At 38.3% G+C, this 25,223-nt stretch overlaps 1 protein-coding gene across 1 annotated transcript; it reads left to right on the top strand.

Annotated features, from left to right (window-relative positions):
• Positions 1 to 2,646: 2,646 nt before the first annotated feature.
• On the top strand, positions 2,647 to 24,113 carry LOC147861022 (vacuolar protein sorting-associated protein 26A-like). The gene is made up of 11 exons (XM_087323887.1): positions 2,647 to 2,736; positions 7,103 to 7,177; positions 7,613 to 7,687; positions 7,955 to 8,027; positions 10,429 to 10,473; positions 22,432 to 22,543; positions 22,612 to 22,678; positions 22,754 to 22,798; positions 23,028 to 23,083; positions 23,188 to 23,363; positions 23,700 to 24,113. The coding sequence occupies exons 1-11, from the start codon at positions 2,734 to 2,736 to the stop codon at positions 23,873 to 23,875; spliced, it is 903 nt and encodes a 300-aa protein (XP_087180013.1). The 5' UTR covers positions 2,647 to 2,733; the 3' UTR covers positions 23,876 to 24,113.
• The last annotated feature ends 1,110 nt before the right edge of the window (positions 24,114 to 25,223 follow it).

Here is a 25,223-nt window from a genome sequence, read left to right as displayed (position 1 = left end):
ACCACTTTAGGGGTTTTTCTAGCAGGTGGATCAACGCAAATCCCGATTCGCCGATTTCGTGGCCTTCTCGGTTGATTTCGACCTCTTCCTCAGAGGTTCCTTTTTTGTTCTGTCGGGGTCGGATTTGCTCTAATCTGACTCAGCTCGGCCGGTATTGTACTCTGACATCTTCTTCTTCCCCTTCTCTTTGCGCATGAACTGTCCTCGGTGTCACGAAAATACGACAAGGATACGTGAACTTGAGGCGGGACCGGGCCTTTGACCATAGGATATCAAATTCGTGCGTTTATACTTTAAGAATTAATAGAAATGAGAAAGTTTAATCAATTTCATTACCAAAGGAGAAGAAAAATTACAATCAATCCCAAGATTGGGATTACAAAAGTTTAGGGTTTGTGAGATATGGCTTCGATAAGAAACAATTAGGTTTCAAATTTATGAGATATGGCTTTCATAAGAAAACAAATTAGGGCTATTTGATATATATGGCTTTTGTAAGGAAAATTATGGTTATACGAGAGATATGGCTTCCGTTAAGAAAATTATTAGGGTTCCGGTTTTTTAGAGATAGCTTCCGTAAGGAAATTTAGGGTTTATCGCTTCGATAAGAGATAAGGGTTTCATAAGATAATTAGGATTCTTTGGATTATCGAGAGATAGCTTTTCTCCTCCCTTCTCGCACTTGCATCAAGGAACTTCCATCTCCATCTTTTTCAATTCCATTGCCTGCATCCACATGATCTTTACTTTACATAAAGTTTGACTTTAGTTGCATACGTTCACATAACCTTTACTTTAGTTCGCCGCATGATCCATCTGGTTGCATCCGACCCAGTTCGGTCACCATCTGATCCAGTTCCGGTTCCGTCCGGCCCAGTTTGGTTGCATCCAGCCCGATTCGTTCGGCTTGGTTCGGTCGCCGTCCGGTTCCGATTTCGTCGCCATCCATCAGTCCTGTCCGAGTTCGGTTCGGGTGCATCCGGCCCGGTTCCGTCGTTGTAAAGAAACGTGGAATATTGCTCGGCCACAACCAAGTCTTGAATCACAAATATGGAAAGAACGAGAGAGTACACAAAAATGACACAAGGATGTTTACGTGGAAAAATTTGAATGGGAAAAACCATGGGAGCCCACAGACTCCAACTATCACTATGAAGAAAAAAGAGGGTACAATCAGAGACTCGGAGGCAACGACCTCGAGCTCTGTTTCTTCACACAATGGCGGTTACAACAGAGTATCGCTTTGTATCTCTCTCTACGTCTCTATACAACAGTTACAACAATATGCAATGCACACAATCTCTCACACTTATAAGGTGATTGCCCTAAGTCATATTTACAAATATGACCTTAGGGCTATTTACAAATATAGCCTCAATGGGTTTATTCAAGACATATTTACAAATCTGTCTTCACTTCTGGTTCTCACCGGGTCTTCTCCATTCATAGTCGGATCCCATCCGGAGGGACCGATTTCCCATATGATTTGATGCTCCATATTCAACATATCACACTTCATTGGAACCGGAAGTGGTCTTCTTCATCGAATTAACCTTGTGTTTCATCACAAAGGCTAGACCTGTTCCATTTTCGGAATCGGATTTTTCCGATTCCTCAGCGTAGTGCGAGCTTTGTTGGTTTGCTCGACCGGCCTTGCCGAATATGAATTTGTCTGAATCGCGCGCTTCTTCCTACATTCGCTCTCTTTGTGGCCCTTTCGGCCACAATACCAACAATCCGTTGTGGTCTTCTCTCGCCGGCTCTTGGCACCAAGTTGGGAAGTCCTTGTGTGCCGCATCAGGTGCCGTATCGTTGGGTTTGTTGACATAACTCCAATAATCATGCCCAAGCAGGTATTGATGCATCTTGTAAGACCAAGATGCATAGTTGGATCTGTCGAGCTTCTCCGTCGGGAGCGAGCTAGCCATTCCTCGGTCCATAATTTTCTTCTGTATGTTCTTTACCGGGTGTTAAGGTTTGTCTTCAGAAAATGCTTGTCGGTTGTAGAGGTTCTTAACCCTTGTGCTCTGACACCATATAAAAGAATACGATTGTGGAAGTTAAGACAAACCGGCTCGTCCCGATAGCACAAGAATACAGATACAAGTTTAATGGAACCTTACACGGGAGAGACAAAGTTAGAGTAGAACACATAAACGTGTATATTCCAAAAAACACTAAAAGACTCTTTGTACATACAATGTGCTCTATACAAGTCCTTGAAGGACTGACCGTAGTACTGACAGGTATTTCAATGCTCGTACTAAGCCCTTGACACTAACTACAAGAACATTAACTACCTAGTAGTCTAGAAGCGTAGGCCTTTAACGGCCTATTGGTTCACACACGAATCCGTCTCTCCGATCCCCAATCCGGCTTGAGGTTCCAAATGCTATCCGGACACTGATCCGGATACGATGCGGCTTTGGCTTATTCAGTCGATCCGGATCCGGTTGAGATTGTTCTCTCAACAACATATGTACATGCATTATGCATACATACATACATACCTACTTACATACCTCAGAGTCTAGACCATGACCATGACCATGACCATCTCGGCTCGTCTTTTTGTGTGTGTATGTACATACATACTACATATGTACATACATATCTATCTATCTATTCAGAGAGGAAAGAAGAAGGAGCTTTCTGGTTGGGCCAGAGTGGCAGTGTAAGGAATGGGCCTTCTTCCTCTTCGCTTCCGCCCTCGCTGAATTCCCGAATCCCGCCATGGTCAGTTCTTTTCTCTAACATGTTCTCTCCTCTCCTTTTGATGCTTGAACGCGTCTTGGTTTTGTGGAGATCCGCCTCTCGAGGGATGAGCATTTGTCTGAAAGGCTTGGGCATCATCGCCTTTGTTGCCTGCCATATTGTAGTTTCTTGAAAATGTGCTGCTGAGAAGTTTATCACTTTCTAAGAAGCTATCATAGCGTTTCTTGTATTCTTTGTTTGTGATGGTAATAACAATAACAGCATTTTCTGATATGTTTGGGTTCTTCAAAACGTTGGAAATTTCCTGGGAAAGTTTGGATTAGAAAAGATTTATGACAAGATTTTGTATCATGCTTCTTACAACCTCCACCTGATTCAGATCCTAAGAATGCCCTTGGGATCTGCTTTACGAGGGCCCACATTTGACACCTGAATGGACCCGATGACTTTATGTTATAAGCTAATCAACTTACAGATCCACAGATTGTCATCACTCCTTTCAGTAGATGTAATGCTTGATAGATCGAAACATATAAATCAAGTCTTCATGTCAGATAGTAGCCAAGGAGAAATTCAAGCATCTTCTGTGCCTTCTAATGTAAGAATAGGAAATTTTGTTTCTTGAAAGGTAAATTTAGGTCATCTTCATGGCGTATTAATGTACATGTAGGACCTAAATGTACCATTGGAGGGATCATTTACATAATGTGACATGCAAAGGGAATTAGATGTGACCTTGTGAAGTGAGTGTTAATGGGGTGATTTGACACCTTTTGTATAAAGATGCGTGAAATCTAATGTATTGAGATACTGGTCAATATAATTTTGTATTCTCTTTCTAATCCATTCCTTCATGGCTATCTTTATGGTCCATAATGGTAGGTGATGAATGGGAAAATATTCCAAAACGTTTCATACATGTGAGAAATATTTAGCTTACCATTAGTTCCATATTTGATAGCATTTCCATTAATTTCTTAAATCATCCAAGGAGCAATTCATGAAACTCACTTGCAAAATTTATAAAGGGCAAAGAAAAACCAATCTCACACAGGTCAAATGATGTAAAAGTAATGTAAGGGATTGGGTATGCACATGCACCAAGTCTGATTCTACCCCTCCTTTCCAGACACACCCATTTTCTTTAGACTTCTTGCCACTATCATGCATGGTGAAAAACTCTCACCATTTCTAAATGCTAAAAACCGATGCGCTATTGAGCTTGTAACTTCCATGTCATGGCAATAAATCTGCTCATTGTAAGTTGTTAATTATTAAATGTATTTGGTAGCTGCTCTCTGTGACTCATCCCTTCAGAAGGTGTGAATCGATAATGTTGTCTACGCTCAAACCTTATAGATGTAATTGGTTTCACCCTTAGTAAATTTAAAACATTTATGCCATGGTCCTCTGCATGGAGATGCAAGAAGTGGTGTGGTGGACATTTACAACTTGGATGAAATGAAAAGATGAGAGGATGCATATAATTTAGCTATCCATCAAACGTTGTGTTATTGGCTAATAGGTTGCTAAAAATATGTGGATGAGCTTTATGAAGCAAAACAATCCAAGGGGAATCATTCAATATTACATTTAAGTGAAGTTTTTTAGCCAAAGAGAAATCTAATTCATTGAAGTATTGGATAACAGTATTAGAGATATTGGTAATGAGTGAAATCTAAACCAAAAGAAATCCAATTCATTAAAGTATTGGATAATATCTTTATGTCCTACTCTCTCAAATCAACTACTCTCAACTACACTCTAATTGAGTCTTAGATCACTATCCTGGAACATGTATGTCCCTTTCATTGTCTTCATTTGGTATTAGAGCTGGTCATGGTAACACGTAAATGATGTTAAGATGAAAACTCTTAGGTACGTGGAAGCGTGTTCAAGACATATTCAATGCTTATTGAGGATTGCATGCTCGAATGAAAACCTCACCTAACACATGTATGTGCTTTTTCGTTGTCTTCATTTGGTATTAGAGCTGATCATGATAACATTGAAGTGATGTTAAGGTTGAAACTCTAAGGCACATGGAAATGTGTTCAATGGGCACTCATTGCTCATAGAGAAATGTACTTCTGGTGCCCTCCTGTGCAAGAATGACTTCCTGAAAATGGATTATAGATCTGATACTTTGAGCATCCATTAAATCAAGTGGTACTTCATGTGGATGTGCTTGGTCTTTTTCTGCTAATTTGGTAGCACTCATCATGTCATATAATGGAGGGTTGGGGTTATTGCTTAAAAGATCTATGTTATGTGAAGCCATAATGCATCGTTGCAGTTCTGAATTGTGGCCACACTTTCTGGGTTTAATAGTCATGATATTATATATTTCTGGGTTTAAGACATCGAGCAAACTGCTTCTCCAGCTACCATGAAGATATAGCAAGATGTATAACTGCCATCAACAGGATTTCCTGCAAAAATGTATGCAGTGTACACAAGTACATGAAGGTTAGAGAAAAGTACAAAATGTGGACAGTTTGGGAGAACAAAGAATATTGAAGCTCATGATATAAAAAATCATTCATGGAATTAAAAAATAACAATGTGATACAAAGAGAATAAAGAAGAAATCAAAATGACCAATGAGACTGAATGAGCGATTAAATGTCTAATCTTGGTGAAAAGCAAACTGAAATAAATACAAATAAAGTAGTAAACCTGTCTGAGGAGCCCTAGCAATCCCTCCAGATTTTGGTTAAGTATATACACATACATATCCATACTATTGAGAAAATATGTAGATATTACTGCTAGCTAAGAATATGTGATCTTAGATGGACTGAAACATTACCCATGAAAGATCTCCCACATGGGTCAATCTAAGATGAAGTGGTATCCAAAGTGAGAAAAGTACCTTCAGTGCAAGGTGATAATTTCCTTGATTTGGTGATGACAAGGGTTCCTGGATTTCCTGTGTGTCAATTTTTTGAAATAATGAAAAAAGCATGCTTGGATCACGTTAACGTCCAGTCTAGACCCATAAACCTTAATCACATGCGATTTAACAGTTCAGTGATAATAATATAGGAGTCTGACAGAATGCCTATTTCTGTGATCTTCTATGATGATGCCTTATAGCCACAACCATGTCTAGTTGCAATATTTGTACGTATGGGAAAAACAATAAAAAGAGACAAAGAATCTGTAAATATTTCTGTTTTCCGCAAAGAATGATCTGGTGAAGATAAACCAGTATGAAAGTAGAAATGGAAGGTTTCAATTATGAATTCCACCTTCTTTAGGGGAAGTAGAATAATTATATTTTGCATGAAACTAAAAAGCTGCCACATTTTTACGGTTTAACGACAATCTATGAAACTTTTACGGGTGTTGGGGGGCTGCGAAAGAAAAATTGAGAGGTATTCTGTTGGGTTTCTGGTCATATTTGTTTTCTTGTATTTACCTTTTTACTTGCTATTGCTTAGTTGAATTTTATTTGATGAAAGCAATTGTATCTTTCGGTGTTTTGATGAGAGAGACCAATATTTTTTTTTTTCTATGTGGATCTGGGTGGTGCTAGAGGCCATTGATCTAGATTTATCCAATCTAGATTGACAGATTGGTAAAGAGTTGTGTGTCTTATAAGCTCCCTTTTTTAGGGTTAAAATAATTTCTCTTTTTCCTCTTCTTTTAGGTTCCCTCCATATTAAGCTTTATTCCTTTTTTCCTCAGTAGCATTCATACTCACACAGATACGCAGTCACTCTGAAATTTCACAGTAGAACTTTCAGAAGGTGGCAACATGTAACACACCAATCCAGCTGTTTGTATTCTTTCAGTATTTTCATAGAGTTTCCAGAGCATTTCTCACTCACCAGAGCAGTCAGGTATCAATTCAGGTTGAATGTCTCACCGGAGAGTCTTTCTTGCAGCACTGAATGTCTCACACTGGCCATTCAATGTGATCTTGGCTGATTTGATCCCACTTACTAACTATAAAATGACTTTATGTAGGGCCTAATTCTTAATTGTCAAGCTACTTAGTGGCACACCTTCACAAATGGACGCACTTCTAGACACATAAGAACCCCATTCTGACTGGATTGCCCGTATACTGATTCTAAGGCTTGTTGCCCTTGGCTAGATCACACTGGCCATTCAATGTGATCTATCCTGATTTTATGAGTTTTGGGGAAATAAGAACAAAAATAGACTCACCCATTAACCACACATACACATTTGTACATGAACTCCTTTGACAATGTGGATTTCTCTTATAATTTGACAAGTACGCATCCCCACTTACGCTAGAATGGCATGGCATGCTTATTATTTGGATTTAGTAAAATATTAGTTTGTCATAACAATTGTTTAGCTCTTGCTTTATTTACCTTGGCTTTGTCTTTTATTATTATTTTGATTTTAGAATTTTATACGTGGAGCTTTGGCTCCACCGTACACAGCGACAATTGACTTTGCTGACGCTGATACTAGGCAACAGGTGTGTACACACACATATATATGTTTTCAAAACAAACTTTAGTGTCTTTCTCTTGAAAATAGTAATTTAACAATTCAAGAAATATTTCAAAGCATTCACATTTATCATGAATCAATGTGGGTAGTTGGATCACAAGGAATTGATAAACACAATTGCATACCATCACTCTCTTTATTATGTTACAAATATGGTGCAAATATGGCACCAACATAATTACACAAACAATCCACATAACCTAATGCTGTACATAAAAGAGCACAAACATTGGCATTTCATGTCTAACCCAAACATTCCTTTTCATGATACAAGTTGTAGGATGTATATGTTTGTTTCCAACTGCTTAATGTCATGTTTTTTTAGGCATGTTCTGCAGGAAGATCAAGAAAGTTATAAGCCATTATTAATGTATACTTATTTTTAAGTCATCATCTATAGGTTACTGTGAGAAAGGAGAAGGGACATATAGTTACAGTGCCATTGTTTCACAGCCTTGAAAGTTTAATGGGACAGGTACATCAAGCTTGATGTATTTATGTATATTTTTATTCCTTTATCCATCCATCTATCTATATGTATGTATAAATATAGTGTGTGTACATGCCTGGATTTTAAAATGCAATAACAGTTGCACAGAACATGTCAAATTCAACATACTTGCATATTTACCCATTGACTACATATAGTACATTGGTTCACAGAATTGTAGATGTCCATTATAAAATCATTTAATGCTGGGATTATTTACATTACTGCTCTCGTTTGCATTATTATTTTCAGGTTCGAATTGTTCCACATCCTGGGAAAAGATTTGAGCATCAGGGAATCAAACTTGAGCTTCTTGGACAGATTGGTTTGTCAGCATCTCTTTCAATGTTATGAATGTTAACTGTTCCATATTTTAACAAATTATGCATAGCTCCAAGGCATGTGAAGTTATATTGAGTGTCTATGATCCATTAGGATGGTCACATGTTCCAATGACATTGCCAGGGATTAGTATATTTTTAGTTCAAAGATGGTCTTGAAGACATGTTGGTGACTTTCTTGCTCCATGACATTCATCAGATGCCTTAGATTTATCCTGATTTAAAAAGCATAGACTAGAATATCCTGTTACAAAATCTTTTCCTCCAAATTGGGGAGAAGGGCCTGGGACACAAATCTGGAAGGAAACATATCAGTTGACATAACAGTTGATCTGCAAACTGCACATGGCCACCATCCTAATTGACCGTACAACAGTGGTAGCAAGGAGATGATCTCCATCTCTCTCTCTCTCTCCCAGTGTAATGTCTGCCTAATCATTAGGTTTTAGGCACGTTTAATGTTTGCCTAATCTCTGCATCTGCTGCATTTTGTGTGATATTTGATCCGCTGCGTTTTCTGCAAATACCTTGATGCACAAAACCTTATGAGGGCATTGGAAGAATTTTTTATGTTTATTAAGTTGAGTGTCAAAAGCTCTAAAATAAAGATTATGTTGTGAAGGGCCAAAATAAGGATAAACCATGCTTTATGTATAATACTGAGCCACTTGAAATCATGGAAAGCTTTAAATATCTTGGCCTTGAAGTTCACTCAAATCATAAATGGGATGAATGTTCTACCCGTTGCTTAGAGGCCGGAAAGAGAGTTTATTATCCATTTGGGAACATTTGTAGAGGTAGAGAAATCAAATGTTGGGTTCTCAATAAATATCATTTTGACACTTTGGCGACACTGGCGTGTCTATATGGTGTGGAATTATGGGGAGATTATATCCCAGTCCGGTTACAAAGAGTTTGAAAATGTCCAAAAGCATTTTCTTCAAAGTTTCTCCAAGTCAAGAAACAAACACTATACACCCTCTTACTTCTTGAGATGGGATCACTACCCATTGAGATCATGCCCATAGAAAGGGTTGTTAGGTACAAGCTTAAGGTTCAAAAAAGTTTTTCATTGACTTCCTAGATCCAGGTGGATTCAAGATATGATAAAATGTTTTGGAAGGTGGGATTTAACACACTTGCATCGTGATATATCAATAGATCCCTTTGTGAACAAGGCCTTTTTGCAACACCAGTGTATCATGACATCTGAAAAATGTGGATAGTCATGGCTCACACATTATATTGCATATGTTGCACCTAATTACAAAACCATATTCTTTGTTAAATGGGGAAACCGCATGCACTGATGAATTTTACTACCCATCTTGTTGCTTGCCATCAAAACCATTGCTTCTGTATGATTTAGTTCATTCTCACGTTGATCTAAGATAGGTCGTTGGGTGCATATGATGAGACTAGTTGATCTAAGATAGGTGGTTGGGTGCATGTGATATGCACATTTTGGCCAAAACTAGTTCGGGAGTCATGAGTATCACGCTTGGATACAATGCTATGCCTTTGATCACATTCAACCATGCTTTCCATAGATCTTCGACGCAACCCAATTCGTGCATGAATTTCTCTAATGTGTAGTCCCAATTTCGACATTTGCCAATACAGTTCTTAAACATTGAGATTCACTTTCCACTTTCATATGTATTACGTGGAAAATTTGGTCTCAGGTCATATTCGACCTCCAAACATCAAAATAAAATCTATCTATCAATCTCTTTCTCCCTCCTACAAATAAAGGTCATTATTAGCAAGCACTAGATATGCTTCCCTCACTTCAAAGGCAATGCCATAGTGTAGTCACTGTCAACAGGTGCTGCTTCGAGGATATGTGGAGAGGATACAATGATGTGGTTTTGTTGCCTCTTGCAACCACATGATTCCCTTTAAGTATCTTGAACTGTTCTGTGAACACCACCCAATATGTAATCTCATCTATGTGGCACATTGACAACCGTCTCTTTATCAACTCTAGCATGGTGCGGACTTCATTCACTGTGAGCTTCTTCTCAGCTGTGAACTTTGAAAAACGGATTCTGGATACTGCACACTGATGAGTGTATTGTGAAATTGCATACTGATGGGAGGATTGCTAATTCACTGGATTGAATATTGGGACATGGGTAAAGTTGCTTTTTTATAAGATTCTAAGTAGTATAAGCAAGAAACATCACAATCTGGGTATACCAGAGGCTGAAGGGTAGGATAGAGTACTGGAAAATGTGACGAATTGTTTTGATTTCATATCTATTTTAGTTTTACATTGAAAAACAGAAATTTCCATAATTTTTGAAGAGCTCAAGTGTTGGTAGAGTTGGTTAGTGGAAATGTCATTTGAATGATTCATGAACTGCTTTGCTTGTTTTGCAGATTTTGGATTCGATAAAGATAAATCTTCAGATTTTACATCTCTAGGTATGCTAAATGCTCCTTGGAAATGTTCTGGTATTCATGATGTACCTGCATTTGCTAAAATGTATTTGTATCTCCAATTTTTCTAACACATGGCTGAAACCTCTATTGTTAAGGGAAACCTCATTCACTAGCATAAATTCTGTGGCTGCAATAACTAATGACTGTATATCTAATCATCCCTATCTCATGTCAAATCCCTAGTGTATATACATTGGCCTACATTCCAGTGGCATTGGTGAAGTAGAACATGTAAGATTTGAAGCTGAGTTTATCGATTAGTACAAACTTGGCTTACCACTTGGGTGCACATAGCCAGAAGATAAAAAAGCAAGAGGGAGGCTAAAATTAAGTTTAAGGTGAAAAAACTTGGCTTACCACTTGGGTGCACATAGCCAGAAGATAAAAAAGCAAGAGGGAGGCTAAAATTAAGTTTAAGGTGAAAAAACTTGGTTTACCACTTGGGTGTACATAACCCGAAGATGGTAAAACAAGAGGGAGGATAAAAAACAAAATATAAATTGATAGGAAGGTTAAATAAAAAATTAAGATAAAGAAAAGTATTAAGTTTTAAGTAAAAAACATAAATTAAATTAAAATGTAAGTCTTCATGCTAAAAACAAGCGAGCAAAGAATTGAATGAAAAGAGATACACTTAAAACAGTTAAGATACTTAATGCAAATATATTTCTCTTTTAAAGCAGCTCATTAGAATGTATGGTGTGATGACAAATATATCCTTTCATAGCGCCACTAGAAGGTGGAGTTCGTGGGAGATGAGAACCCACCAATGGTTGTAAAAGGAAAAATTGTAGTAAGGATTAGGTATGGGGCCCGTTTTCGTTTCAGTTTGGTTTCTTGGCCTTGAAACCAAACTGAACTGAACCGAACCATTATACATAACAAAAACCTAACCAAACTATTTAAGAACAACCAAACTGTTTTGACCAGGCCATTTAAACCAAACCATTTTAGAAAAAGTTGAAACCAAACCAAAGCATTTGCAATTAAACAAAAAATGCAGTAAATTAAAAAGCATTAAATTGGTAAATCATTTAAGTTAAATTAATGAAATTAGTAAACAAAAAAAATCATTAACTAAAACATTAAAGTAATTAATTTGATTAAATAAGTTAAACCATTAAGGAAACAAAAAATAAAAGTTAAACAAAAGATGAATAAAACATTAAATTGAGCCACATAAACCTTTAAACCAATAAACACGGGTTTTAGAATCAAACCAAACTAAAATCAAACTAAAACCAAACTATTTAATAATATTTGAAACCAAACCAAATGCTGTAACGATATTTGGAACCAAATTAAACCATTTAATTATATTCAAATTGATAAACCATTAAATCATGTCTTGATGGTTTGGTTTGGTTTGAGTTGAACCAAGGCTCATAACTAGTCAGGATGAGGGCTAGAAGAGGATTAAATATGGTGTAAGAAAACTAAAGAAGGGTATAAGAGGGGTAAGAAAATTGAAAGATATTATGACAGGAAAAGCCCAGGCATCCCAAGGATTTAGATTTGCTAGGGAAATCTAAGATCTTGGGAAAAGCCCAGGCATCCCAAGGATTTAGATTTGCTAGGGAAATCTAAGATCTTTGGAAAAGGAGGGCCATTGATTGGGGGACCAAACAAGACATTACATCTTAAGTGTTGTCTTGTCTTTGAGAACAACAAATCAAAATAAATAAATGTTAATAAGATAAAAAGAGACTAAAGAATCATGTTATCGGCACATGTAAGATTCTCAAGTCAGATATATTGTAATTTTTGTCTTTGAAAGATCTCTAGCATAGGTCGATCCACAATGGAGAAGTCTTCGAAAAGAGGGAAGCACTTGGGATGGCGGGAGATACTGGTCTTCATCTATTGATGACAATGGTGAGGAGGCCATGGTTCATGGGGACGGGGTCTACGTGCATGACAAATTGCTATTGCCTGATCGATTGTAACCCCTTTCTTATGTTTGGGTTGGGACCATTTTTGTAGCCCTTCATTGACTTGTATCATGAGGAGTGATGGGGCTAATGAACTTTATAGTTCGGTTGTCTTTCAATAACTTTTCCCTATGTCTCTTGAGTTCTAACAAGAAAACTCCCAAGCACCGTTGGTCCACATATTCCATTACGTTGCATAGTATGCCAAACCCTTGTTTAAAGAGTCAATGTTATCTTCTGCGTATTTCATAAAAAAACACTATAATGACAAACATAACGTTCTTTGGTGCGTTTATGTTTATGCCATGTGACTTGAACCATTGTTGCATTTCATGATACTAACAATGAACCTTTCCATGTTTAGCAAGTTGTTTTGATGACATAAGTGGCAACCTTGATCCTTTAGGGAGCTCCCAAAGCTGTTGGATACAAGCGCATTGCTAATTGTACAAGATTCTATTATTCAGGCATGGATTATTGACTCTGGTGCTTCCTTTCATTGCTTTCCTTCTCGGCAGTGCTATCTTTAATTTTTTGTAGGTAAATTTGGGAAGGTTTTCCTTGGTAATAACCATTCGTGTTACATCAAAGGACTTTCTGTTGTTCGAGTGGCCATGGAGAATTGTCAAGAGTTGACACTAGACCAAGTTCATTTTGTTCGGGACATTAAGAAGAGCTTGTTGTTTTTGCAACAACTTGTTTTATAGATAGTGCTTTCTTTAATTTTTTGTAGGTAAATTTAGGAAGGTTTTCCCAGGTAATAACTATGCTTGTAACATCAAAGGACTTGGTGGTGTTAGAGTGGCCATGGACAATAGTCAAGAGTTGACACTAGACCAAATTCATTTTATTTCGGACATCAAGAAGAGCTTGTTGTCTGTGGGATTGCATGATATGTAGGCCTATTCCACAATCTTCACTGTTAGAGCATGGAAGATTGTACGTGGTACAAGACTCATTACCTGGGGTAGTGGAAGAGGTACACTTTATTGTCTCTTAGGTTGAACTCTTCTTAGTCGATTAATTGTAGTTGCAGTTGCAGAAAATGGGGTTGCATTGTGGCACAAAAGATTAGGCCATATGAGCCAAATGGCCTTGGACATTCTACTCTCTTCTCATAAGTTAGTGACCAAAGGTAACAAGCTTGAATTTTGCAACGACTGCATTTATGGAAAACAAGTAAAGGGTTCTCATTACATTGGTTCTTCAAGAAAAATAGCACCACCTGAGGTCACACTCGGATTTATGTACTATGCCTACTAAATCTTTAGGAGGTCCTTACATTTCATATCTTTCATTATTGATCCCTCTAGAAAGTATTGGGTATATTTAGTGAAGGATAAGATTGAAGTGTTTGCTATTTTCTGAAATTTTCATGCATATATTACTACCCAAACATATTTGAAATTGACATGAGGACAGACAATGGAGAGAGTACATTCACACTTGATTTACAATTTTGTTTGTAGAAAATTGAATTAAAAGAGAGCTTACAGCTCTGTAGAATCCAACATCTAAAGGTGTGGCTGAATGATACACTAGGACATTATGTGAGAGGGTTTGATGTATGCTGTCCAAAGATAATCTTCCTCATGCATTTTGGGAAGAGGCTTTACAAACTACAATACATATTATTAATTGAGGCCTCACACAATTCATTAAAACCATGGTTGTTTACGTACCCATATTTAACGTTTAAATACATATAGTACGTCATAATTTGTATAGTACGTACTATACCTCAATGTTGTTCAGTCAAATATCATGTACATTTGTCCAATGCGGTATTTAATGTACATTTGAAAAAACAGGTATAATACATATTTATAAAAAAATATAAGTAAAACCCCAACAAAAAGAAAAAGAAAAATAAAGATTTTACTGAAAAAGAAGCAAAAAGAAGGAAGAAAGAAGAACAGAAGAGATGATGACAACGACGACGAAGAAGAAGAAGAAGAAGAAGAAGAAGAAGAAGAAGAAGAAGAAGAAGAAGAAGAGCGAAAAGAAGACAAAAACTTGTCTTGACTTTGACTGTGATAATCACAGAAGATAGAAGAAGAAGATGAAGAAAGAAAAGAAGAGAAACCTATCTTGAGTGTGATAATCGTAGACAATTCCTCAATCTATGAAGCCATAATCGTAAATAATTACAATTTGAAATAGAACATCGTAATACAAACTTACATTGATTTATAGAATAAGTGAATGTTGACATCCATATTATAAGTATTTTAGGATGTGAAATGTTCAAATGTCTTATATGCATTTTAGGATGTAGAACTATAATGTACATCACAAAATTGTGTAAACATAGATGCTTTGTACAATATTACAAATATTTTTTAGAAAGGTAAATAATTTTCAAAATCTAGAAGTATTTAACGTACTATACGTATTTTATAAGTATTTAACATATTAAAAAACGTATTTAACGTATTTTTAAATTGGGAGGTACTATATGCGTATTAATACGTTATATACGTATGGTATTTGTACCGTATCTAACGTACCTAACAACCTTGATTAAAACGTGGTAGACCAAAGGAGACTCGGTCTAGCAAATCGGTCTCATATGATCATGAGTGTATCATTGGCCGTGAAGCTTTTGTCCATGTTAGATAGGAGTTATAAAACAAGCCGTATACAAAATCCATCAGATGCATCTTTTCGGGATAGGTATAAATGTTGAGATGGGTTACACAATTTGGTTATTGCAATTCTAAAAGATAAAGCAAAGTTGCTCAAAAGCAACTGTACCTCAACAACATCAACAAAAAGAGTGAAATTTCAGCAACGGCCAACCATTGGCTCAAGGTAATGAACAAGTAGAGATCAATAAACCAATTTTATTGCCAAAAGAAGATGGACAGAAAAACACAGAAATTTTAGACCCTGAAGATGAAGATCAATTACAGCCATCTCTTACAAATGAAGGAATACTTGCTGAACTACAGCAAGAAGATATTTTATTAGATTTGGAACCAATTCCAGATAAATGTAGATCGTTGGGTTAGAAGATCAACACGGTTGGGGCATCCAACCCGAAGGTATGATCCATCTCTTCATCAATTCTTTTAACAGATAAAGGGGTCTTTTAACAGATAAAGGGGAGCCTCTCACTCTGAGCATTCTAACAACTGGGAGCTTGTGATGCAAGACTCTAGAAGGTAAACCTGTTGATGACAAGGGTGTCGAGGTCGTGGTCCATGGGGCCAAGGCCTACGTGCACGGCAAATTGCCATTGCCCGATCAATTGTAACCCCTTTGTTATGTCCTGGTCTGAAGCCCATTTGTGTATCCCGGGGTTGACTTCTAGCATTAGGAATGATGGAGCTAAAGAAAGTTGTGATTGTTCTTTGTGGATGAGCTTGTGTGGCTGTATTCTTCAACAACTTTTCCCGATGACATAAGTGCCAAGCTTGGGTACCTTTGTTTAGGGAGCTCCCAAAGATGTTGGATAAATGTCACTGATCGGAACAACACCTCGGTTATTATAGGTGCTGCTCCCATCTCTGCCCGGATTATATCGTGGGGCACCGATGCTTTGCTCCTTATCATGCGAGCAATCATTGACACTAAAGGTCTCTCTAAATCTTTCCAATGATTTGCCTTGTTAAGACTCGGTCCCCATGTCTCTACTCCATAGAGAAGAGTTGGTGTGAAAAGTGTATCAAATAACCATAGCTTAGTCCGTGGCTCTTGGAACTGCAAATGTGCACATTGTCTCTCGAGAGCACCAAGGGCTGCATATGCACGAGAAAGTCGGGCACAAGTGGCCTCCTGTAAGGAGAACCTAGGTCATGTAAATGTTACTCCTAGGTATGTGTAGGAGCTTGTGTATTCCACCTTTTCCTCTCCCAAGAAGAATTCTGGTTCTGATCTTGTTACCCATGCTTGGGTGGTGTTAAACACCATCACTTTAGTTTTATTCATGTTGATTGACAAACCTTTGTCCGTACAAAATAGTTTTAAGGCATTTAGATGTCTTTGTAGTCCCTCCGGAGAGTCGGAAATCAGCACAATATCATCAACATATAGTAATATTTGTATAGCTATACCTGCTAGGTGTGCTCCGGAACCCCCAAATCTCTCTATGTACTGTGATACCTCATCTATATAGAGACCGAACAGTGTGGGGGATAGTGGGCATCCTTGCTTCACGCCAATTGTGCTAGCCACCGCCTCTGACAAGCCCTTAGAAGACCGCACTTTTCCTGACACAGATTCGTAGAGTGCATAGATTCCCCATTGCATATCTATAGGAACACCAAGGGCTTCTAGCCATTGCATAAGCTGAGCACGTGGCACAGTGTCAAAGGCTTTTCGAAAATCCACAAAGCAGCAATAAATCCTCGTATTGTGGGCTCTGCCCTCCTCAATAAGGGCTCGAAGGGTGAATATGTGATCCAAAGTTGTGAACCCCTTCCGAAAGCCTGCTTGTCCAATTGAACGGCAACCATTTTGCTCTGCCCATATACTCAACTCTGATTCTAGAATCAAGCCATATAGTTTAGCCAAGTAATGGCCAATCATGATTGTCCTATAGTTGCTTGGCATCATGGGGTCTCCATTCTTGAGGATTGGCACAATTGTATGCTGAGTCCATCTAGTAGGAAAACCTTCACACATGGCTCTATTAAAGATGTGTGCTAGCAATGGGAGCAAGGTGTCACGGGCATAGATAAAGTGCTCATCCACCAATCCATCATGATCTTGGGCCTTCCCAAATTGTAGCCGATCAATGGCATTTCTTACATTGTGGTGTAAAGAGGGTTGATTCATGTGGGCATGAGGCATTCAGGTGGGGAAGAGGAGGTTGCCCCGGGATATCATATAGAACCTTTGCATATTCCTGCCACACCTGAGGTGAGGTCAGTTGTGTGGTGGGTTGCCTCTCATTAAACATTTTCCATGCTCGTTTACTCTCTTGTCCTAGAAACAAGCGATACAAATGATCTTCAAATTTAGCCAAATACAATCTCTTCTTCCTCCTCATGAGGCGTTGGAAGGTTGCTCTTGCTTGGTTGTGTGTATAAATGCCCCGAGTTACATCATGCTGCAAGCATTTCCTTGTATCACGACATTCCTCATCATACCAACTATTTTGTATTACCCTACCGAGTTTGGGGGGATTGACCGTTGTGCGAGGGAAGGCATTTGTGGCTGCTTTATGCAATGATTTGGATAAACCTTGGGTAAGTTCTTCAAGGGGTGCGAAAGGATCCAAATCTAGCATGCCATTGTATACACCACAACTATACACATCAATTGTCTCGCGAGTGAATAGATACTTAGCCAGCCCACTCTCCTTAGCATATAGATCCTTTGTGCATCCATCCTTTACCTCAAAGCGTAGATATGCATGATCAGCTGCCAAGCCAATAGGTCTTCCCGATATAATGAACACTTTTATTTCAGGTATAAGAGATGGAGATCCCATTAGATAATCGACTGTGCTTGCACCCCCTTTTGGGTTCCAACATGTCAAAGCATCTGATCCAAGCCTTTGTGACAAGCCATTATATATCACAAATCCATGTGCACTTCCCAAGGCTAGAAAGTGTTTTCCATATTTAGTTATAGCACTCATATCTTGAGCTTGTCGCTTTAGACCAACCTCTTCCGCCATAACTTCTCCATAAACAGCCTCGTTGGTGTTAAACATAGTTTGTTCATCCTTGGTTTGTGCATTAAAATCTCCTAATAGTATTATGTCCCCCATAGTAGCAAATCTTATGATATCATCATATAGTGGTAGATATGGTGATTCACCTAGAGGTGCAAACCTTGAGTAGGCAGGTGGAAACTAGCAAATTGCAATATATAACTCCCTAAGATACCCTGTTTTTATTCGTATCCACATGTAGCGTGCATCTACATCCTTATGGAAAACATGCACTCTACCATGGAGCTCCTCTTTGTATAGCACAACCACTCCTCCCGAACCTCTAGTGCTTCCTCGTGTCCGAGGTTGGGGGCGACATATTGACTCCCATCTATATCCTTGTACCTCGGGGAGTTTGCGAGCCATGCATTGGTGAGTTTCTCTATACATAGCAATATCTGTGTTTTTCAATGTATCTTTAAAATATCTGACATCTGTTTGTAAAGAGCCGTTGCAATTCCATATGGTCATGCGTAGGGTCTCATAGGCCATATAGCGTCATGCGGTTCTCTTCTCTGTAATAATGACCTTGCCGTCTCTATATACAACCCATTTACCTTCCTTTCTTGCATCAAGCACTCGTGGCATGTTTTCTTTGTGGTGTGCCACTTGGGCTAGAGGGAGATTGTCGTTTCTAAGTATATTTTTTCACCCTTGAGTACCTTTCTTTTAGAGAGGAAAGCATTTTTCTTGTCAATATCCATGAAGCGGATGATAAGGGCTTTAGCTCTAGACTCATCTCTTCCCACCCTCCACGCCGAAGCAAATGGAATATCTGATGCTCCAATCTTTGTTCCGAGATTCTTGGCATCTTCTTGTGGACTTCCCTTTTCGGCCGGCCCAACCAACCACTCGTACATGCAACACACGAGCTTTTCTCTTGGCTTCTTCTTCTAAAGTAACATTCATCATTGCCACCCTATCCATGGATGTTCCTTTTTGCTTTTTTACTACCTCTATCCAAGGAGCATTTGCGTTAATTTCATTTTGGGCATGCTCAGCTTGAGCTTTGGCATCTTTGGCCATGTCTGCCCATGTTTGTATTTCCTTCGTGACATTGGCTTCCACTGTAGAGATGCATCTTTCCACTGCTTCTTGTCCTTTTTCTAAATCCACTTTTATAGCTCCTAACCCAACCTTACTTGAGGATATTTCATCCTTAAGGTATTGTGTCATGTCATCCTTGAGCTCTAAGTGTGATTTCTCCACATGGCTTATTATGTCCTTCCGCATTTCTTGTAATAACTCAGCCTTGAGAGAGGCATACAATTCTGTTTTCTGTTTCTCTATCTCCTTTTTCATTTCTTCTTTTAGTGCTATTTATATATCTTCTCTAATAAGATTGATCTCTTACACAATCAAATGGCGTAATAAATCATGTTTCCCATTTTCGACATCAAATGGAATGTCGGATGGGGCCTGCGTTCTAGGTGCCTTGGGGTGCTTCCATCCCGTCCTTTTTGTCTATGATATCTTCTTGGGGTCTTCCATGGATTTGGACCTTCGTCATGCGTGTGAAGATCCATCTTTTCATTTTCGGTCCATTCAAACTCCATGGTGTCTTAGGACAGCAGGTATAGGAGATGTTGAGGGCAGAAAGAACAATATAGATTCTAAAGATTTCTACTGGTCAGAAAGCAAAGAGGAACAGATTTAGTAGAAGATACAGGGAATCAGATTTGGTAGAAAACGCGCAGGGTCAGGCATTGCAGAAAACATAGAGGACAGACATTGCACAGAATGCAGACAGACATTCACATTGCAGAAAACGCAGAGGAGAGGACAGACAATGCAGAGAACACAGAGACAGACAGAGCCTTAAACCCTAAACACAGAGCCTAAACCCTAAACGCAAAGAGAGAGAGAGAAAGAAAGAAAGAAAGAAAGATATATTAACGTCTTCTAAGGCCAAATTTGGCCCATGAGACAATTGGTTTACAACAAAAGAGTATTTATCCAGTCATCATAACTAAAATAAAATTAAGTAAAAAATAGAACTTAAACTAAAAGAGTTCTAGTAGTGTACAATACGTAGTATACTCGAAAGTGACTATACACTAAGCCTAATTTTATTTCCACCCAAGCCTCTCGAAAAGAAGTGGGGGGTCAAAGGGTCTTGATGTGGGTTCCAATGTAGAGAGTGCCCTAGCCATGGCTTCTAGGCGGTGTAGCTCACGTTCCCTTATTTTCAATATTGCTTCCACATCACGTCGAGTTGCTTTGAAACCTGGCACCCGAGGACGTCTGGTTCTTCTCTGGTTTTCTGCCTCATCAATGGAAAGGCCGAGTGGTGCAAGTGTGTTGGCATTCGTTGTCTCCTCCTGTTCCTGAAAAACTTCATTTGTTACATGTTCATGATCATTAGCAACATTATTGTCAACATTTTGTAACTTATTCTCTCTGTGTTGTTTTAGCTCTAGAATGTATTTGCCTAATTTCTTTATATCTAGAGTATCTAATAGTTTGGGGAGGGTGGGAGACGAACCAAGTATGTCTTGGTATTTTGCCCTTATCTTGGCATAGGTTGGACACTTGCATGTAAAGTGGTACTCATCCTCTATCTCTATGTGACATAACCTACATATCCTTTCCTCCCTAGGGACTCCACTAGTACGGCCATTCTCAATCTCAAGTTGGTGAGATGATATTCTAAGTTGTCCAATGACAACCCTTAGTGCATGTGGTAAGAATACATCTAGATATTTTGGCCGCGTGATAAAACCTAACTCAGAGAAGTGCATGAAGTGTTTCTTATAGTACAACATTTTAGATGGGAGTGGCTCTAGTGGGGTGATCCATTTACACCGAGTGTAAATTTGCCATATTTCTTGGCGTATTACTTTATTGCGGTTCTCATGAGAGATTAAAGTGTTATCACTCGTGTGGTTGTACCTAAGGGGAGGTAGGTTATTAATGTTTAGACCATTCGCAAGAAGCCAACTCACCATCATGCCATACCATGAGCTAGTATAGCCGGACTCATACAATGATCGAGAGGCCTTAAAGGCTTGATGAGATATTCTATCATGTGGTTGGCTATGTATCTTGTGAATGAAGACTACAAGTTGAAAAAGTGCCTCTACTAACATTGGGGGTAACGTGAACTCAGCCCTAATAATGTCATGTGGTACAGTCGATTTGCTTCGGAGTTGGCGTGATAGCATCATCACCAATGGTCTCTCTAATTGCGTCCACATGAAAGATGGTAATCCTGGAGCCCAAACCGCTGATGCATACATGAGGGAGGGGGTCACTAATGAGTCAAAGAGCCACCCTTTAGTCCGTGGCTCTTGAAAGTGTGCTTGGTGGCATTGTCTCTCTAGGAGTGAGAGGGATGCATGTCCTCTCGTGAGTCTATCCTTCGCTGCCTGTGTCATCAAAAATTTACCTGAGCGGGCATTAAAAGTGACTCCGAGATAGACGTATGATCCAACCACCTCGACTGGGCTATGGGAGATAGTTAGGTGACACTTAGCTCTAACTTGGGCCAATGTGTGGAAGATAAGGACTTTCGTTTTCCCTAGATTCACTACCAATCCTCGTTGTACACAAAAGTCATCTAAGGCATTAAGGTGTCTTTGTAGGTCGTGTTCGGATTCAGAGAGCAAAACTATGTCATCCGCATAGAGCAAGATACGAACCTGCGTATTCCCAAGGACCACTCCGGTGCCTCCCTCACAAGCAATAAAATCTGTGATCTCATCAATGTAGATCCCAAAAAGCCTCGGTGATAGGGGGCAACCTTGTTTTACACCAATAGTGCTAGTGAAACGATTAGATAGGCCACCTGGGCATCGGACACACCCGGACACTTGTTCATATAGTGTGTAGATGGCCCATACCATATCATCTGGTATCCTCAAGCTTTTAAGTCTATCAAACAACCGCTCTCTAGGGACTGTGTCAAAGGCTTTGCGGAAGTCCACAAAACAACAATATAATTTCTTCTTGCGAGCCTTAGTTTGGTCAATTAGGCATCTAAGTGTGAAGATATGATCAATAGTGGAGAAGGCTCGTCTAAAGCCAGCTTGTTCAGGTGCACGAAGGTTTAGGGTCTCCATATTGTCGCTAAGCTCTGCTTCCATTACTGCACCATATAACTTAGCAAGGGTATGGCCTATCATAATGGTCCTATATGTATTTGGGTCCATGGGGTCCCCCCCTTTATGTATGGGGGCCACTGTATTCATAGTCCACTGTGGTGGAAAACACGATTGAAGATTAGAGAGAGAGAGAGAGAGAGAGAGAGAGAGATATTAACGTCTTTTAAGAGGCCAAAATGGCCCATAAGACCAAATAAGAGATTACATCTTGAGAGAGAGAGAGAGAGAGAGATCTTTGCAGTGAAAGAGCTTGATGTTTCGGGGGAAATCTACAATATTAAAACTTACTCATTTGAATTTCCCAATGTTGAAATGCCATACGAATCATATGTTGGCTTGAATGTCGTACTAAGGTGAGGAACCTCAACTTTTTATTTAATTTTAGCTTCTCAATTTCATGAACTTACGCATGCTTCTTCAGGTATGTTTTGAAGCTGACTATTGCAAGAGGTTTTGGCATGTCCTCACCTGTGTACAAGGACTTTTGGGTAATTGGTTTTGCCAATAGTAGTACGTGTGCTGATCACATCACATTTTTTTACTGATATGCTGTTTCATTTCAGGTTAGAAATCCATCACCAGTACCAGAGATCAATAATTGCATAAAAGTAACATACGTAACATAGATAACTACTCTTTTATATCTTTTGTTGTAGTGCACGGATTATCATCACACCAGAACTCTGTAGATCATAGAGCAATGACCTCCAGTTTGGGTTTTGATGCATCTCTAAGCACACTGAAGTGTGCGATTCCATATATATCTGAGTAAATATAGGCTAGAATGAATATTGCTGGAAAAAATTTGTTTCCTTTTTAACATGTTTAATGTTGCAGATGGAGGTTGGGATTGAAGATTGTTTGCATATTGAATTTGAGTTTAGTAAGAGCAAGTAATGGCTGTTTTGGATCTTATGATATTTAAACCCTTTGCTGTTGAAAAGTTTATTTCATGTTTTACATTTCCTATTTAATAACTAGCATGCTTTTTTGTTAGGTACCACTTGAAGGATGTAATTGTTGGGAAAATTTATTTCTTACTTGTACGTATAAAGATTAAACATATGGAACTTGAGATTAGGAGGCGAGAAACAACAGGGTCAGGGGCAAGCACATTTCACCAAAGTGAGACACTGGCCAAATATGAAATTATGGATGGTGCTCCAGTTAGAGGTGAGAATAAATGAAATTTCAGTTAAACTGCAAAATTTGAGATTTTATTGTGTTTCCATTACATATATATATATATATATATGTTATGTACTCATGGTGAAGCTGGCATTATTTTGTTGTGTTATTTATTTGTTGTAAGTAATACATAGTGTTCTACTGGGCCAATTATCTATATCTTTTGTATATGTTTCAGCTTGGGAAATGCTAGAATACTTACTGGAAATAGTTGATCAAAACTCGTTATGTAGATGTTTGTAATTTAAATATTCTAGTGTTTCAAAGTACATGTGGTCTTGGCATGTCTTCTGTATAATAACTGATCTGAAAATTTTGCAGGTGAATCTATCCCAATTCGAGTATTCTTGAGCTCATATGACTTAACTCCAACATACAAAACCGTGAATAATAAGTTCAGTGTTCATTACTTCCTGAATCTTGTGCTTATAGATGAGGAGGGGAGACGATATTTCAAACAACACGAGATCACGATGTATCGTCTAGATCCAATCTGAGGCTCTCATCATAGAGGAGTCTTTATTACCTTACCTTTAATGGAGGTAAGATACCATTATTTTCAGGACACCAAATTTGTTGAAGTAAGAAAAGGTTTTATGAAATACATGATCTGGTTGTGCAACTGAACTGAAAGAAGTGTACATTTTGAAGTAATAAATTGCGTTAGACAATCATCCTTAGGGTTGTCTTTGTTTATTTATCTGACATTGATACTAAGCATTGAACCTTCAATAACTTGAGTAGGGTCTCTCCCTTTTCAGAGAGATTTACGGTGGGGAAAACTCTACTCAGTCTCTACAAGTGAGGAAAACTAATATGGTCTCTTACTTGCATTTTGTGTTGTTGCATGGATGAAAGATCATAAGTTGGGTTAGCGTAGACAAGTGGTCTGAGCTCTTTATAATTGTGAGTCATTACCTTAGTTCTTTATAATCAAGATATTTTATTTGCATATTGATCGGGTTACTTTTTTTATGTATGTTCTATTATGTTATCCTTCATGCATCTGTTAGTAGATTTACATTTAAGGGTATTGTGGAAATAGTAGGGAGGAGCTTTATTGCTTTGTAGTTCACAATGACATCTAGTTTGATGATTTAAAGATGCAAAATTTGACATATTAAAATATCTATTTAACTCGTTTATTTTGACATCACTGTGTCAGGAGATGAGTTTTACCTCTACAGTTTAGATTCATCTCTTTTTGCCATCAGAATGTGACTTTAACAAATTTCTGTGATTGCATACCATCCGCTCCCACTTAGTTGTGACAAGACATTACTAATTGTAAAGGTGTGCCATATTAACTCAATGCTGATCGAGTTTACCAACGATAAATTTGACATTGTGCAATGCATATGCTTAATGATGATTAAAATTCAAAGCAAGCAATAGCGTTACATTATAGTAGTTTTTAATATTAGTTTCAAACCCTTGTTCTCTTGAAGGTTGCTAATTTTTTAATATAGTATCAACTTCATTTTGAGGCCATATTTGCTCCCTTATTGTAGGGAATATTATAGGAAACAAAAGACATCTAGTTGCTAGTGATCATCAATCCAAGGAAGAATTATCGGTGGTGGTGAGAGGGTATTGTCATTTAGTTTTGTCAATTGGTGCCTTTGCTCCATTACGATTTGAAGTAAGAGAAACAATACCTATCCATAAAGCTTAGTGTAGATGAGGTGTTGCGATAATTTTATGATTATTTTGGCTTGACTAAATTGCCTTGTATCACAACAATATTATTGGTCAAGAAGAAAGATGGAATGATGCATTTGTGTGGATTATTATAGCTTGAATCAAGATAAGATAAAAAATGGATCCCCATTCGAATTATTGATG

The sequence above is a fragment of the Azolla caroliniana genome, unplaced genomic scaffold (genome assembly GCF_043228905.1).
Source record: "Azolla caroliniana isolate FFs.n. ecotype wild unplaced genomic scaffold, voAzoCaro1.0.p SCAF_8, whole genome shotgun sequence".
In the NCBI taxonomy this organism is placed as follows: Eukaryota; Viridiplantae; Streptophyta; class Polypodiopsida; order Salviniales; family Salviniaceae; genus Azolla; species Azolla caroliniana.
Note: the sequence above shows the minus strand (reverse complement) of the source record. Positions and strands in the feature narration are given on the sequence as shown.

Excerpts from the sequence above, each read along its gene's own strand:
- LOC147861022 (XM_087323887.1), top strand. Across the intron at positions 22,544-22,611 it reads GGCTTGAATGTCGTACTAAG|GTATGTTTTGAAGCTGACTA; the intron begins GTGAGGAACCTC and ends ATGCTTCTTCAG. Across the intron at positions 23,084-23,187 it reads TTTGAGTTTAGTAAGAGCAA|GTACCACTTGAAGGATGTAA; the intron begins GTAATGGCTGTT and ends CTTTTTTGTTAG.